The sequence below is a fragment of the Schistocerca gregaria genome, chromosome 3, assembly GCF_023897955.1.
Source record: "Schistocerca gregaria isolate iqSchGreg1 chromosome 3, iqSchGreg1.2, whole genome shotgun sequence".
Classification (NCBI taxonomy): Eukaryota; Metazoa; Arthropoda; class Insecta; order Orthoptera; family Acrididae; genus Schistocerca; species Schistocerca gregaria.
The window spans coordinates 608,055,813-608,072,543 of NC_064922.1; the positions used below are offsets into that span (position 1 = coordinate 608,055,813).

At 42.9% G+C, this 16,731-nt stretch overlaps 1 protein-coding gene across 1 annotated transcript in view; it reads left to right on the plus strand.

The window, feature by feature from the left end:
- The window catches only part of LOC126354603 (UDP-glycosyltransferase UGT5-like), a 54,617-nt gene that overhangs the window by 12,150 nt on the left and 25,736 nt on the right, over positions 1-16,731 (plus strand). The window contains exons 3-4 of the mRNA XM_050004355.1: positions 3,781-3,962; positions 4,064-4,523. Of these exons, the coding sequence (XP_049860312.1) occupies positions 3,781-3,962; positions 4,064-4,523 (642 nt within the window). The remainder of the gene's footprint in view (positions 1-3,780; positions 3,963-4,063; positions 4,524-16,731) is intronic.

The following is a 16,731-nucleotide window of genomic DNA, read 5'->3' on the forward strand; positions in this document are numbered from 1 at the left end:
AATGAGGAAGCTTGCACAGGACAGAGTAGCATAGAGAGTTCCAATGAATCAGTCTTCAGACTGAAGAACAGAACCACTTAAGGGGCTATCAACGATCCAGCTGCCATGCAAACATTTAGGCAACTAACATATATAAACATCCATTTAATTTTATACTTATTTAGCTTACTTTACCCGGGAATAGTTAAATGAACATTTAAATTAGAAAAATTTCTAATTTTGACTCACGATCTAGGCTCTCAGTACTAATAGTATCAATCCTTTGTTATAACGATTGTACTTGGCTGAATGACGTTTGTGTAAAGAAGAGAGGAAAAAGAGAAAAAGAATACACCTCTTCTACCATTATCAACCTTGTATTCTATAGGTAAACAGGCATCTGACTTAATACACTATAAGACAAAAACAAAGCGACAAACGACGAAGAAATTATCCGAAAGGGACAGGAATCGGTTGAAGTAATGTACACGAGCAGACAAGCAAATGATTACAATTTCAGGACAATTGGATGATCTGTTCAAGAGAAATAGCTTCACAATGTAAGTCAATAAGGCATTGAACCACCTCTGGCCATCAAGCAAGCAGTTTTTCGGCTTGGAGTTGTTGGATGTCCTCCTTAGGGATATCGTGCCAGATCTGTCCAACTGACACGCTGGATCGTCAAACTCCCGATATGTTTGGAGGACCATGGCCATAATCCTCCAAACGTTTCAATTGGCGAGAGATCACATGATCTTGCTGGCCAAGGCAGAGTTTGGTAAGCGCGAAGACAAGCAGTGGATACCGTCGCCGTGTGAGGGAAGGCTTTATCTACTGAAATCTAAGCCCAGGATGCCTTACCGTAAGGAGCAACAGAATCAGGAGTAGCATATCCTCGACGTACCTCTGTGGTGTAAAGGTGCCACGGATGGCAACCAAATGGCCCTCTGCCAGGCATTTAAATGTGATTTGCAGAGTATCCATGTAGATGTAGATGTAGGAAATAAAATGACAACCCCGCCCATCACTCTTGGTTGTCGGGCCGTATGGAAGATGAGAGGCAGGCTGGAACCGGGCCGCTGTCCGGAGCGTGTCCAGACACGCCATCGCCGGTAAACGGGGCTCAGATCGAAGCGGGACTCGTGACTTTAGACAATTCTACTCATTTCAATGAGATTCCAGATCAGAGCAGACGCAGATAGAGTACCTACATTTTAGAGCTTGTAGGTACTTAGGAAGCTTTTATTAATGTTAATCGCTATACACTCTAAGATATTCTGAAGGTAGCATGGATAAACTATGGGGAGTGAAACATTATCTACAACTTGCTACAGGAATCTGATTGTAGTGTATAAAGTTGTGAAAGGAAAGCAGTAGTCGGGAAGAGAGGTGAGGCAGGGTTGTAACATATTCCTGATGTTATTCAATCTGTACATTCATCAGGCTGACAAAGAAACCAAGAAGAAATTTCTAAAAGGGATAAAGGTTTAGTGACAGGGAATAAGAACTTTTAGCTTCGTTGATGACGCTGTAATTCCATCACAGATAGCGAAGGACATGAAAGGTCAGTTTAATGGCATGGGTATTGTCTTGAAAACAGATTTTAACGCACACAAATGAAAGAAAAATAAGGATCGTCAATTGCGCTCTAATTAAATCAGATGATGGTGAGGAAGTAAGAAAAGATAATGAAACACTGAATGTAACAGTCAAGTTTTGCTGCTGGAGGAGAAAAATAACTGACAAAGGGAGCAATAAAGAGAATGTCAAATTCACACTTCAACTAGTGATAAAAAAATTTCTAATGAAGATAAATGTTAACATCGAATATAAATTTAAGTGAACGTTCTAGAAGTAATTGCTTGGAGTGTAGCCTTATGCGTAACTGAAAGGTGTAAAATAAGCATTCTGATAGAATGCTGAAGATTAGATGTGTAGATCGGATAACTAAGTAAGAGTTACTGAATATAGTCGAGGAGAAAAGAAATTGACGGTACAACACAGAAAACAGCATGCGATGTCAAGAAATTGGTAATTTTGTAGTGGAGAGAAATGTTGGGGTAAAAACTGTAGCCGGCTGCGGTGGCCGAGCGGTTCTAGGCGCTACAGTCTGGAACAGCGCGAGCGCTACGGTCGCAGGTTCGAATCCTGCCTCGGACATGGACGTGTGTAATGTCCTTAGGCTAGTTAGGCTTAAGCAGTTCTAAGTTCTAGGGGACTGATGACCTCTGCAGTTAAGTCCCATAGTGCTCAGAGCCATATGAGCCATTTTTAAAAACTGTAGCAGGAGACCAAAACTTGGATACTGCAAGTACGTTCAAAAGAATGTAAGCTGCAATAGTTTAAGAGACTTCCTCAGGCTAGACTTGAGGAAAGAGGATTTTTTTTTTTTTTTTTTTTTTTTTTTTTGTCATCAGTCTACTGACTGGTTTGATGTGGCCCGCCACGAATTCCTTTCCTGTGCCAACGTCTTCATCTCAGAGTAGCACTTGCAACCTACGTCTTCAATTATTTGCTTGACGTATTCCAATATCTGTCTTCCTCTACAGTTTTTGCCCTCTTGTACCAAACCAATTTCCAGACCAAAGATCAAGTGACACTCAGTGATTTTGAAATACAGGGCTATTACAAATGATTGAAGCGATTTCATAAATTCACTGTAGCTCCATTCATTGACATCTGGTCACGACACACTACAGATACATAGAAAAACTCATAAAGGTTTGTTCGGCTGAAGCCGCACTTCAGGTTTCTGCTGCCAGAGCGCTCGAGAGCGCAGTGAGACAAAATGGCAACAGGAGCCGAGAAAGCGTATGTCGTGCTTGAAATGCACTCACATCAGTCAGTCATAACAGTGCAACGACACTTCAGGACGAAGTTCAACAAAGATCCACCAACTGCTAACTCCATTCGGCGATGGTATGCGCAATTTAAAGCTTCTGGATGCCTCTGTAAGGGGAAATCAATGGGTCGGCCTGCAGTGAGCGAAGAAACGGTTGAACGCGTGCGGACACGTTTCACGCGTAGCCCTCGGAAGTCGACGAATAAAGCAAGCAGGGAGCTAAACGTACCACAACCGACGGTTTGGAAAATCTTACGGAAAAGGCTCAAGCAGAAGCCTTACCGTTTACAATTGCTACAAGCCCTGACACCCGATGACAAAGTCAAACGCTTTGAATTTTCGGCGCGGTTGCAACAGCTCATGGAAGAGGATGCGTTCAGTGCGAAATTTGTTTTCAGTGATGAAGCAACATTTTTTCTCAATGGTGAAGTGAACAGACACAATGTGCGAATCTGGGCGTTAGAGAATCCTCACGCATTCGTGCAGCAAATTCGCAATTCACCAAAAGTTAACGTGTTTTGTGCAATCTCACGGTTTAAAGTTTACGGCCCCTTTTTCTTCTGCGAAAAAAACATTACAGGACACGTGTATCTGGACATGCTGGAAAATTGGCTCATTGATGGGGACATGCTGCACCGTGTGTGGGAGGAACTTGATTATCGGCTTGATGTCTGCCGAATCACTAAAGGGGCACATATCGAACATTTGTGAATGCCTAAAAATACTTTTTGAGTGTTTGCATGTGTGTGCAAAGCATTGTGAAAATATCTCAAATAATAAAGTTATTGTAGAGCTGTGAAATCGCTTCAATCATTTCTAATAACCCTGTATTGCCTTTGTAATATTACGTATATGCTTCCTGCATGTATTTTAAACCAAAGATAAGTATAATACAATGAGACACATTCCCAGATTACGTCTTTATGATTTGTCTTCTTTTTTCTGCCTTTTGTCCGTAGGAAAGTATCCAGAATTATAAAGAAGTAGACTTGTCAAAGTCATACGACTACATGAGGTCAGAATTTGACTTTGTGTCAATGTCAGACCAAAGTCCAATCGAAGTGATAGACCTATGGGCTCCTACGGTGGGAAAATTGTGTGAAATTCAGCTGGAGTCGCCGCAGGTGCAGCATTTCATCCAGTAAGTATGAGATTCCCACGGCATTTAATGTATGCCATTTTATAATACCACTATAAGGGTAGATTTCGAAAGACTGTCCATGTCTTAATTTTGTTTTGCAGATCGCAGCCGTCTTTCGACGTTGTTATCCTGGAGAGGTTAATGTTCCAATGTTACTATGGTCTGATTCACCAGATGGGATCCCCGCCAATGATAGGCTTTGTCTCTCTGGGCGCGCCCTCTCCTGTACTCTCCTCTTTTGGGAATCCCAACAACCCTGCCTATTCCCCTGATTTCATGGTGGGCTACACCGACCACATGTCCTTCTGGGAAAGACTGTATAGCACCTACGTAACAACACACTTTCAATACGTATTCAACTACGTAGTGGTTCCAATGCAAGAGAAGATTCAAACGAAATATTTCGGTCCTGGTCATCCGTCAGTGCACGAAACTGAAAGGAATTTCAGCCTCCTCCTTGTAAATAATCATTTTAGTATGAACTATCCTCGACCGTTGCTGCCTAATATCATTGAGCTGACGGGGCTGCATCTAGAGAAACAGCGGAAGCCACTTCCTCTGGTAAGTAGTCCATACCTTGTCCTTTAATCCATTAAAGGCAGTTATTTTACGTTTTATAATTTTGAGGTGGAAGATTTCACCACAGAGCAACATTCAGCGCTTATTTGTTCAACTTACACCGACAAACTCTGTTCAGGACAAGTACAGATTATACACTCATTACAGATTTAGAAAAATTTATTGTTCTGATGAGTGAAATCAGGTTTCTTTGCTATTTTAAGGTTCACAGATCTCTGAAATTAAGTATAAATTCATCAACTACCTCTCTTCTTAGATCATATCTATGGAATGTGTCTTACGAGAAAACATGAAAATAGATGAAGAAACATCAAATTCGTTAACAGCATTCCTTTTTGGTCTGACGCCCTTTTTGTCATTCAGTAAGCATCACTCGATGTACCATCAATCCAGTACTTTCTGTACCTTTCTTCCATCAGCGAGAAATCCTGGTGATGGCTGGTGTCTCTTATGCCTTTGACTGCTCTTTGGACATGTTAAAATGCGCTGCTGCTTCTGTCCCTGGGTGCTCTGGACGCCTTTACGCGCTCCTTTGATCCTTCCAACAGGTGCTCTCGACATGTACCGGGTGATCAAAAAGTCAGTATAAATTTGAAAACTGAATAAATCACGGAATAATGTTGATAGATAGGTACAAATTGACACACACGCTTGGAATGACATGGGGTTTTATTAGAACCAAAAAAATACAAAAGTTCAAAAAATGTTCGACAGATGGCGCTTCATCTAATCAGAATAGCAATAATTAGCATAACAAAGTAAGACAAAGCAAAGATGATGTTATTTACAGGAAATGCTCAATATGTCCACCATCATTTCTCAACAACGGCTGTAGTCGAGGAAACATGTTGTGAACAGCACTGTAAAGCATGTCCAGAGTTATGGTAAGGCATTGGCGTCGGATGTTGTCTTTCAGTATCCCTAGAGATGTCAGTCGATCACGGTACATTTGCGACTTCACGTAACCCCAAATCCAATAATCGCACGGACTGAGGTCTGGGGACCTGGGAGGCCAAGCATGACGAAAGTGGCGGCTGAGCACACGATCATCACCAAACGACACTCGAAAGCGATCTTTCACGCGTCTAGCAATACTTTTTTGTTGTTGTTGTTCTAATAAAACCCCATTCTCATTCCAAGCATGTGTGTCAATTATTACCTCTCTATCTACATTATTCCGTGGTTTATTAAGTTTTCAAATTTATACTGACTTTTTGATCACTCGGTATATGCGCACCCTCTTGCCGCCTTCTTTGTGCTCCCGGCATGTTAACTCTGTAAAGGTTTTGTGTCTTTGTGTGCTCTGGACACGTTAACGAGCGAAGCACTTAGCGGCCAGGTAACCGCACATCCGCATTGGCCACTCGACGGCCTTCCATCGTTCGGCCTGTGTGCGTCGGCTGCTCTTCCCTTATATGTGTTGCTCCTTTCATCTTCTTCTTTGACTGAGAAAATGGAACCCCATTGCGGTTCTACAGAGAAAGTAATCATGAAGACGGTGACACGTAATTACATCTGGTACTTGGCATCACAGGGTTAAAGAAATTGAAGCAGAGTATCACACACTTCCTTATAAAAACCAATGCATCATCTGATTTTAAGAAAACCATTTTGAGAAAGAAAATTGAGAATTTCACATCTTACAGTATATCTTATATGGATAAACAACTGGATTATTCGTCTTAGTTAGCGTGCTCCCTTCAAGGAAGTAAGGTATTGCACGATTTTTTAAGATTTTTGCAGAGGTGAAAACACATTGCGTAGACTTTGCGTGTGGTTCGTTTTACGTCATTTATTTCAGTGAATGATATGTTACTGAGATATCGAAATCGTATTTAAAGCTGAGAGCAGAACGATATATGCCAACGTTCTCAGGATATTGGTTATTCTGTATATCTACAGAACAGTTAACGCGAATTGCGGCGACGTGCTTCAGTGGTCATGCTGAGCACTGCGAAATACATATCATCTGATTTTAAGAAAACTGTTTGGCGAAAGAATTTCATTCTTTAGCATTTATGCAAATGATAGCACTCGAAGAGGTAAGTATATTGCCGTATCATTAATACTTGAAACATTTTTATCTATCAAGATATAGATGTAATTATAATTTTTTCGATAGAAAGATGTAGCTCTGCAACAGATTTTAATATATAGTCAGAAAAGTATATTGTGGCATTGGAAAAATTAATATTTACGATATTATAAGTGAGATGTTCAGCTTTAACCGATATCTGCTTGTTATGTCACAAGATGTAACCACTAAGTAACTAAATGTTTTAATTATTACAGTTTCCACTGAGATCTTTCCTTTATTCGTAACCTTTAGAATGCATTATTGCTCCATGTAATGATATCAACCTGCCAGTTAGTCTACCTAGCTACATTGTGGCATTGGTTTTTATAAGGAAGTGTGTGATACTCTGCTTCAATTTCTTTAACCCTGTGATGCCAAGTACCAGATGTAATTACGTGTCACCGTCTTCATGATTACTTTCTCTGTAGAACCGCAATGGGGTTCCATTTTCTCAGTCAAAGAAGAAGATGAAAGGAGCAACACATATAAGGGAAGGGCAGCCGACGCACACAGGCCGAACGATGGAAGGCCGTCGAGTGGCCAATGCGGATGTGCGGTTACCTGGCCGCTAAGTGCTTCGCTCGTTAACGTGTCCAGAGCACACAAAGACACAAAACCTTTACAGAGTTAACATGCCGGGAGCACAAAGAAGGCGGCAAGAGGGTGCGCATATACCGAGTGATCAAAAAGTCAGTATAAATTTGAAAACTTAATAAACCAGATGCAACCTTCAACAAACGATACTTAGAATCCTTCTTCCTGCGTTCACATACAACAATAAACACATGAAGAGAGTAGCTCTGATGGAAATGCTATACTTTGTGTTTCTTCATTTACATATCAGACGTCCAAACTGCGCTTTATCATTTAAAGTTGGTACTTTTGTAATACACAAGTATACTTTCCTCGTATGATCCTGACATACTACTAAAAACTCCAGAACAGACGTAATTCTTAGGTGTGAAACAATATTGACATACCTATGTGTTTGTTTATGCAATGATTCATTTCTAGTTGAGTTTTAACGTCGAAAAGATAAGTTGTAGGGGTACCTGTATTTTCGCTAGACTCTTGGCTATCTGGCTCGTTACTATCTGCCCACCCCCCCACCCCCCTACTAATCGACCGGCCTAACTAATATAATAATACTTCTGCCTGATACAATGAGGATTAATTCAATGTACGTAATGTAGTTTCCAAAACTTTGGGAGCCGGCAACCGCTACAATGGTATGTGGCCTTTCAAAATTTTCTAAGCGTGTTCTGTGCTTCTAGCACATCTGGAATCATAATTGTAGGGAAAATAATGTATTGTTAACATATAATAAGTTACCGGATGCAACCTTCAACAAACTATACTTAGAAGCCCTCTTCCTGCGTTCACATACAACAATAAACACACGAAGAGAGTAGCTCTGATGGAATGCTATACTTTGTGTTTCTTCATTCACATATCAGACGTCCAAACTGCGCTTTATCATTTAAAGTTGGTACTTTTGTAATACACAAGTATAAATACAACAAATACCATTTGTAAATTACCGTGTCAGTTGTTTGGATTGCTCAAGTCAGCCAATCGCAACACAAGTTCTGTGACATCATGGAAATATCACTACTTCATCACGTGAACTCATAAACGCAGCAGGTTGAGCACACAAAACCCTAAACATTTGGAGTAGCAGGTGGTTATAATTAAATTTTCTCTATTTAACACGTCATGACAGGAAAACTAATTACCGTATGTATACCAAACTTGGTAGCATGAATGTCAAGGACATGGGGAAGAGAAAAAATGCAGAATCACTTGAACTGAAACACTCAATGAGCTGCTATGGTACATCATACCATTACATATCGGTACCATTACTGCTACAAAAAGGGGCTCAATGTGGCGCCCATCAGTGTCCAGAACTGTCTGAATGCACAGGACTGCATTCTGCACAGCAGAACGAAGCATGTCTGTAGGTATGCTGGTTATCTCTCTTAATATGCTGCACTTCAGATCAGCACATCTGTGAATCCCCTGGTGAACACTGTCATTCAGGTATCCCCACAACCAGAACCCACATGGAGTGAGATCAGGAGATGAGATCAGGAGACCATGGCGATCAAGCTTTTGGATACGATCGGCTGACAATTCGATAGTTTCAAAACGTGTGTCGGAGAAGCAGGTGAACTTCAGGGCCGATGTGTAGTGGGGCCCCATCTTGTATGAAAACTGTTGAGTTCGATGTGTCTCTCTCCTATAGGGAGGGTGTGACATGCTGGCGAAGCAGTCACATTGCACATGGGCCAATTATGAACATATCCGTGAAGCCACACCATACGGTGACACGTTCATCATACAGAAGAACTTCATGCACAGTGACTGGAGGTGAAGATCCCCACTCTGTGTGTTCACCTCACTCGTCAGAGAAAAATTTGCTTCGTCTGTCCATAGGATGGTCCAGGTCCCTGGTCGACTTCAGTCCTTGCGAGGAAGTGGAGAGCGACGTCAACATGTCGTTGTGTGTCCTGTGGTGCAACCTGCTGTACTACATGGATCTTGAACAGATAACATTTGACATTGATTCGACGCACCGTCCATACAATGGTCCAACTGTCTTGACACAGCACACACATTGCCTGACGATTTGGAATTGCACGCCATAGCAACAGCGATTTCGTTAACCGCCTCTGATGCAACCGGTCGTCGGTCTCTTCCCAGAGCGATGCTCCGTTCTCCAGTTCATTCGAACTCCTTCATCGTGCTCCGCACAGCAGGTGGACAAAGACGATCCTCCTAATAAAAAATGTGATTCATATATAACCTTTCAGTAATTAACTGACTGTGAATCTTAACTGGTACATTTAGATGTCCTGCGTCATGGCCCTGAAAGATCATACTGAATAAATTGAAAATTCTTACCTCAATAACGTCGCCGGATAACGCATGTATATCTGCTCCTATAAGAAATTTTTCTGGCACAGCCCAGTGCAATGCTGGCCATAGATCTGTCATGTATAAAAAGAAACAACTGAGTTTTCTTTACAATAATCGGCATGACCATGGATTGGAGAAATTAGTAAATTCTTTAAATTGAGATGAATGATTGTGAAAGTTAATTTTTATAAGAAAGATTATTATTAAGAGATTATTTAAAAATATTTACATGGGACTTGATATAACAATTAATACATATGCACGAGGCTGCTTTTACCTTATACTATATCGCTCAGGCACCGCCATCTCTCCCCACGACCTGCTCAGCCAACTTGATACACCAGACTGCTAGCTACTACTTACTCCTTTTGCCACACAGTTCCTACTGCAGTCAACTCTGCTCTCTGATCTGAGATTCTCTTATAGCTTACATATTGCAGGCAGCGTGTGAGCAATCCATCAAAATTACATCTGCTCGAGTGTGCTAGCAGTAAATTCCTTAGTCATGGACGTCTTACATAACCCTCCAATGGGGGTGGAAAGGGGCAAACACTTGGCAGCTATGGTGAGCCAATTGGACTTGCCATGAGCAACAAATTTTTCTATACTCTATTTAGTTTACTATGTTTACACTCGAGGAGTATATACACACACACACATATATATATATATAACATTATTGATAAATAATATAAGTACAGAACATACACTCCTGGAAATTGAAATAAGAACACCGTGAATTCATTGTCCCAGGAAGGGGAAACTTTATTGACACATTCCTGGAGTCAAATACATCACACGATCACACTGACAGAACCACAGGCAAATAGACACAGGCAACAGAGCATGCACAATGTCGGCACTAGTACAGTGTATATCCACCTTACGCAGCAATGCAGGCTGCTATTCTCCCATGGAGACGATCGTAGAGATGCTGGATGTAGTCCTGTGGAACGGCTTGCCATGCCATTTCCACCTGGCGCCTCAGTTGGACCAGCGTTCGTGCTGGACGTGCAGACCGCGTCAGACGACGCTTCATCCAGTCCCAAACATGCTCAATGGGGGACAGATCCGGAGATCTTGCTGGCCAGGGTAGTTGACTTACACCTTCTAGAGCACGTTGGGTGGCACGGGATACATGCGGACGTTCATTGTCCTGTTGGAACAGCAAGTTCCCTTGCCGGTCTAGGAATGGTTGAACGATGGGTTCGATGACGGTTTGGATGTACCGTGCACTATTCAGTGTCCCCTCGACGATCACCAGAGGTGTACGGCCAGTGTAGGAGATCGCCCCCCACACCATGATGCCGGGTGTTGGCCCTGTGTGCCTCGGTCATATGCAGTCCTGATTGTGGCGCTCACCTGCACGGCGCCAAACACGCATACGACCATCATTGGCACCAAGGCAGAAGCGACTGTCATCGCTGAAGACGACACGTCTCCATTCGTCCCTCCATTCACGCCTGTCGCGACACCACTGGAGGCGGGCAGCACAATGTTGGGGCGTGAGCGGAAGACGGCCTAACGGTGTGCGGGACCGTAGCCCAGCTTCATGGAGACGGTTGCGAATGGTCCTCGATGATACCCCAGGAGCAACAGTGTCCCTAATTTGCTGGGAAGTGGCGGTGCGGTCCCCCACGGCACTGCGTAGGATCCTACGGTCTTGGTGTGCATCTGTGCGTCGCTGCGGTCCGGTCCCAGGTCGACGGGCACGTGCACCTTCCGCCGACCACTGGCGACAACATCGATGTACTGTGGAGACCTCACGCCCCACGTGTTGACCAATTCGGCGGTACGTCCACCTGGCCTCCCGCATGCCCACTATACGCCCTCGCTCAAAGTCCGTCATCTGCACATACGGTTCACGTCCACGCTGTCGCGGCATGCTACCAGTGTTAAAGACTGCGATGGAGCTCCGTATGCCACGGCAAACTGGCTGACACTGACGGCGGCGGTGCACAAATGCTGCGCAGCTAGCGCCATTCGACGGCCAACACCGCGGTTCCTGGTGTGTCCGCTGTGCCGTGCGTGTGATCATTGCTTGTACAGCCCTCTCGCAGTGTCTGGAGCAAGTATGGTGGGTCTGACACACCGGTGTCAATGTGTTCTTTTTTCCATTTCCAGGAGTGTATTAAGAGATGAAATAGGGTGCACACGCACTGAGAACAGAACGTATTAAGAAATGACAAAGTGTATACGCAACGAGTACAAAAAATAACAAATGACACAAAGTACACACACACACTGTATAAGTCTTTAGCATATTTAGTAGAACTGAAAATATTAACAAATGAAATGAAGTGCACACACACTGTATAAGTCTTTAGCATATTTAGTAGAACTGAAAATATTAACAAATGAAATGAAGTGCACACGCACTGTAAAAGTCTAGCAAATTTAGGAGAACTGATCATATTAACAAATGAAATGAAGTGCACATGCACGTTATAAGTCTTTACCATTTTTACATGAGCTAGGAAAGGAATGGGAAGGATAGCATTATGGTTGTAGCACAATAGGTTGCACGTAGCTGCACTGAAAGTCCATATTCTTCTACAGAAGCACAACACCAAGTGAGACAATCTGAAGTTCTCTTCCCAGAAGTATTTATCACTGTAACCAAGACAATGAAATGTTGTATTAATATCGTATATTGTCATTTTGGTAGTACATTAGGTACACCAAAAAGTAGGACGATAATAACATCTCCATCATTCAAGGTGGTGGACAGCTTGATAGGTCAACACCACGTTCTTGTAGAATCCATAGTCTTATATCAACGTAGAATTAGTGCAAAAACCAAATAGAGTGCTCCATGATCATGGGCATGGACAGGACATACGGATATTGCAGTAATTACTGGTAATTAGGTCAGAAGGTGAAGCACATTAATTCTTATGCTAGTCATCATTCAGAATTACACTAGTGTATCAATTGATTTGAATAATTATTGGCACTCATTGGCTAGTTACTAACATTTATGGAGTATTACAGAATATTATTCATAAGTCATCTCATTACAGTAATTATTGGCATAGCATTTATGCATAAGTCATCTCATTACAGTAATCATTGGCACTCATTGGCTATTTACAAAGCATTTATTATGCATTATTCAGAAGCCATCATTCAAAACAGGAGTTATTGGGTGTAGCATCAAGCTGCTAGTGTTTATGTATATGATATCATGTAATTGACATAAGACATATCTAAAATGTAAGACATTGGAACTAGTATTCAAGGTGTTTAGTTCAATAATACATACACATAATGGAATCAGTACATCACAGAAATTTGCATTATAGTTAGGACTAGAAATATATCTTAAACTGGTAGTATTATTTAGTTGTATACTGGCAATAATTTTTTTGGTGCTAGCAATGCATTGCATTGGAATCGATAATTAATTGCTCGGAAATGAAAATATGTGTTTTTGACTTATCGAAGGAAATAAGGATTATTAACGTCATTTGTCATGAGTCAGCTGTAGCAAGGTTATGAAACAAGTAGAGTATATGTGATCACATTCATAAATGACAGAAGCAACTGGGTAAACAAATGCAAGTACTTGAACAAGTTTAATAACTAACTCCTTATAGCATATTAATATCATGAAAAGCTCCTGGAAAAAATACAAAATGGATTAATGACCTGAAAGAAAATTGTATATTATGCTGAAAAGTAGTAAACTTTGAATTAACAGGTAATGAAATGTGGACTTAATATATATGTACTCTAGCTGTCTTTCCCAAAACAATCAGTCATTATACTACGTGACATAAGACATACTGTCAAAAGGAACTGCAACAAATACTTAAATAACTGCATAGCATCTCTTAACTAATAGAAAATATATAAACTTCATCGTTATCATCATCAGCAAAGAAAACCTTCATTATTCATATTACCATTACTTCATCATTATCATCATCTGCAAAGAAAAACTTCATTATTCACATTATCATATTCTACATACAAATATTCATCAACATTTATTATCATCTGCAAAAAAATAGACACTTCATTATTCATTATTCATATTTATATTACCATTCTCCTCATACAACTATTCATTAGGATTCATTACTTCATATATTATAGAGTTTCTTGCTTCTAGCATATTTCATCACTAAAATTAACATGTGTAGTTCTGTCTGGCATCCTGCATCCATCGCCTCGTATTCTGAAAGAAAAATAATTAGTTAAGACTGCTATTATACAGTGTGTATAGTATATTCTTGTTAATGCTTATTAATTCTGATCCATTTACTCTTCATGACAAGGTATTGCATTTTCTTTCTTTCATTCTGATGGTAAAATTTCCATTTCATAGTAAACCACTGTGGTTGTATAATTTATTTCTTTTACATGGTATTGCTTTCTGAAAATGATGAATAAGGATTAATATCTTGCATTTAAATCATATACCCATTAAATGAAAACTTGTTTCTAGTGATATAACTAATCATACAGCATAGTATGACAGAAAACGTATTAGGTCAAAACCATAGACAATTTTCGAGTGCAAAAAATGTACACACTGTTGTGGTTGGCAGGAAAGCCAACACCATGTTACTAGAGGAGGCCAGAAGGCACGCGATTTAGCTCACGCACGCTGGTCCGAGGTCTGGAACACGACAAGGAAATTAGAATTTAGAAACAACGGACATAGCTAGTGGAATACTTAACTTTAATCCATTAATGATGAACGTCGCTCTTGACGGTACATAGTTCACAATATCAATAGAAACTTATAATGGCGCCTTGCTAGGTCGTAGCAAATGATGTAGCTGAAGGCTATGCTAAACTATCTTCTCGGCAAATGAGAACGTAAGTAGGCAGTGAACCATCGGTAGCAAAGTCGGCTGTACAAGTGGGGCGAGTGCTAGGAAGTCTCTCTAGACCTGCCGTGTGGCGGCGCTTGATCTGCAATCACTGATAGTGGCGACATGCGGGTCCGACGTATACTACCGGACCGCGGTCGATTTAAAGGCTACCACCTAGCAAGTGTGGTGTCTGGCGGAGACACCACATTCCTCCCCCGCAAATCGGCGTACAGTTGTGGCATAAGGCTTCCGCCCGCCGTGGGGAGGACCCCATGTTGACGTATGTGATGAGGTGGAGAGCCTAACAACAGGCGAGGCTGTGCCACCCACACCCTGCCTTTCGGACCGCGGGGAGCTAGGAAACGCCTGAAAACCTGCTCCAGGGTGCGCGCCAACATGCGGTGTATGCACCCGTAGAGAGACAGGAGGGGCCGAAGGGTCGACCTCCATCGGGCTGGGACACCCGACGGGCGAAGACGTCATATGGTCCGGAGCGGGCAAGAGTTCCATGTCAGAGGACAACTGGTCACGGGAAGCGATCGGCGGCGCGTGGCCTAGGGAGGCGCCCGGTGGTTGCAGCAACGCGTCCACTGCGGCCATCGTGGCGGGAGAACAGGCGGCAGTGGCAGCGCGTCGCCATGTGGCAAAATGGAAGGCAGCGTCGGCAACACCTGGGGCTGAGGTGAGCCAGTAGATGGGTCCCCGGGGCGCTGACCAGACGGCACCGTCGCTGAAAGCGGCAGATCCCGTGCGACGACAGAGGCAGCTGATTGAGATGCTGACGCACTTCAACAGAGGCCCTCAAAACCAGATACATAGCGCTGCTGAGGCAGAGAAGAATGCGCCCTTCGAGCCAACGTCATGAACCTCGATAGTGCCGACAGTAGTCATCGTCGCCTGGAGCAAAATCAGGTGTCTGCCACAGCACAGGAACCTGATACGGCGGATGTAGCAAAGACATCAAGGTTCGATGATGACGACCGTGGAGCAACTCAGCCAGCGAGCGACCATCTCGGGGCTGAGAGCAATACGAGGACAAAAACAGCAAGTATGCATCCTCCCAAGAACGCGACTCTTTCAACTTCGACATCTGTGACTTGAAAGTCCTGACCAATCGTTCAGCGGCACCGTGTGACTGTGGCGAAAACGGCGCGGACGTCACATGTTGAATACCATTGGCCTTGCAGAATGACTGAAATTCTGCGGACATGAATTGTGGGCCATTGTCGGAAACAATAGTTTGTGGAAGACCTTCAATGCAAAAGATAGCGGACAACACGTGGATGGTGGCAGATGACGTCGTGGAAGACATCCGGACAACAAAAGGAAAATTACTGAATGAATCTACCACAACCAACCATCGAGAATTCCAGGATGGACCAGCAAAATCGATGTGTATACATTGCCACGGGGAAGTGGCTTTTGGCCAAACAAAGAATTGCCGCGGTGGTGCTGATTGTTGTTCGGCACACACCATGCAAGAAGAGCACATTTTCGTAATCGCGGCATCGATTCAGAACTAAGTACAGTGCTGACGAGCAAGTTGTTTCGTTCTCACTATACCCCAATGTCCTTGGAGGAGAAGCTGTAAGACAGAGGACTGTAACGAACGTGGTACCACGACCCTGGACTGATCATTATCAGAACACAACAGCAAAACACCACGTCGTACAAAAAGTCTCTCCCTGTGAGCAAAAAATCGGCGAACCAACGGGTCCCCGATCCGTGACTTTGACAAGGGCCATTGTGTAGCAACAAAACACAGAACAGGAGCAAGGACAGGGTCGGCAGCTGTGGCTGTAGCTACACGACGAAAATCAATCGGAAACGATTCGACCACATCATCAGTTTCCGGATCAATGAACATGCAAGCAAGTTTGGAGGAATCGAATGGCCTATCCTCAGTAACAGGCAAGCGGGACAACGCATCGGCGTTTCCGTGCTTAGCAGTGGACCGATACGAGATATCGTAGCGGTACTGCGAGAGGAAGATAGACCAGCGAATGAATTTCTGCGCTGTATGTGGAGGTACAGGCTTGGTCGGATGAAAAAGCGATGTCAAAGGTTTGTGGTCTGTGATTATGGTACAGTGACGACCATACAAGAAATCATGAAACTTTGTAACACCAAATACGAGAGCCAATGCTTCTTTCTCAATGTATGAATAATTTCTTTGAGCAGCCGAGAGCAATTTGGACGCAAAGGCAATGGGGCGATCGCGCGATCCATCTTTGTGCGCAAGCACAGCACCGATCCCGAAATCCGATGCATCCACCATCAACAAGAGGGGCTTCTGGGGATCGAATGGCGTAAGGCAAGTATTGGAAAGCAACGCCGATTTCAACTGGCGAAAGGCGCGTTCGCG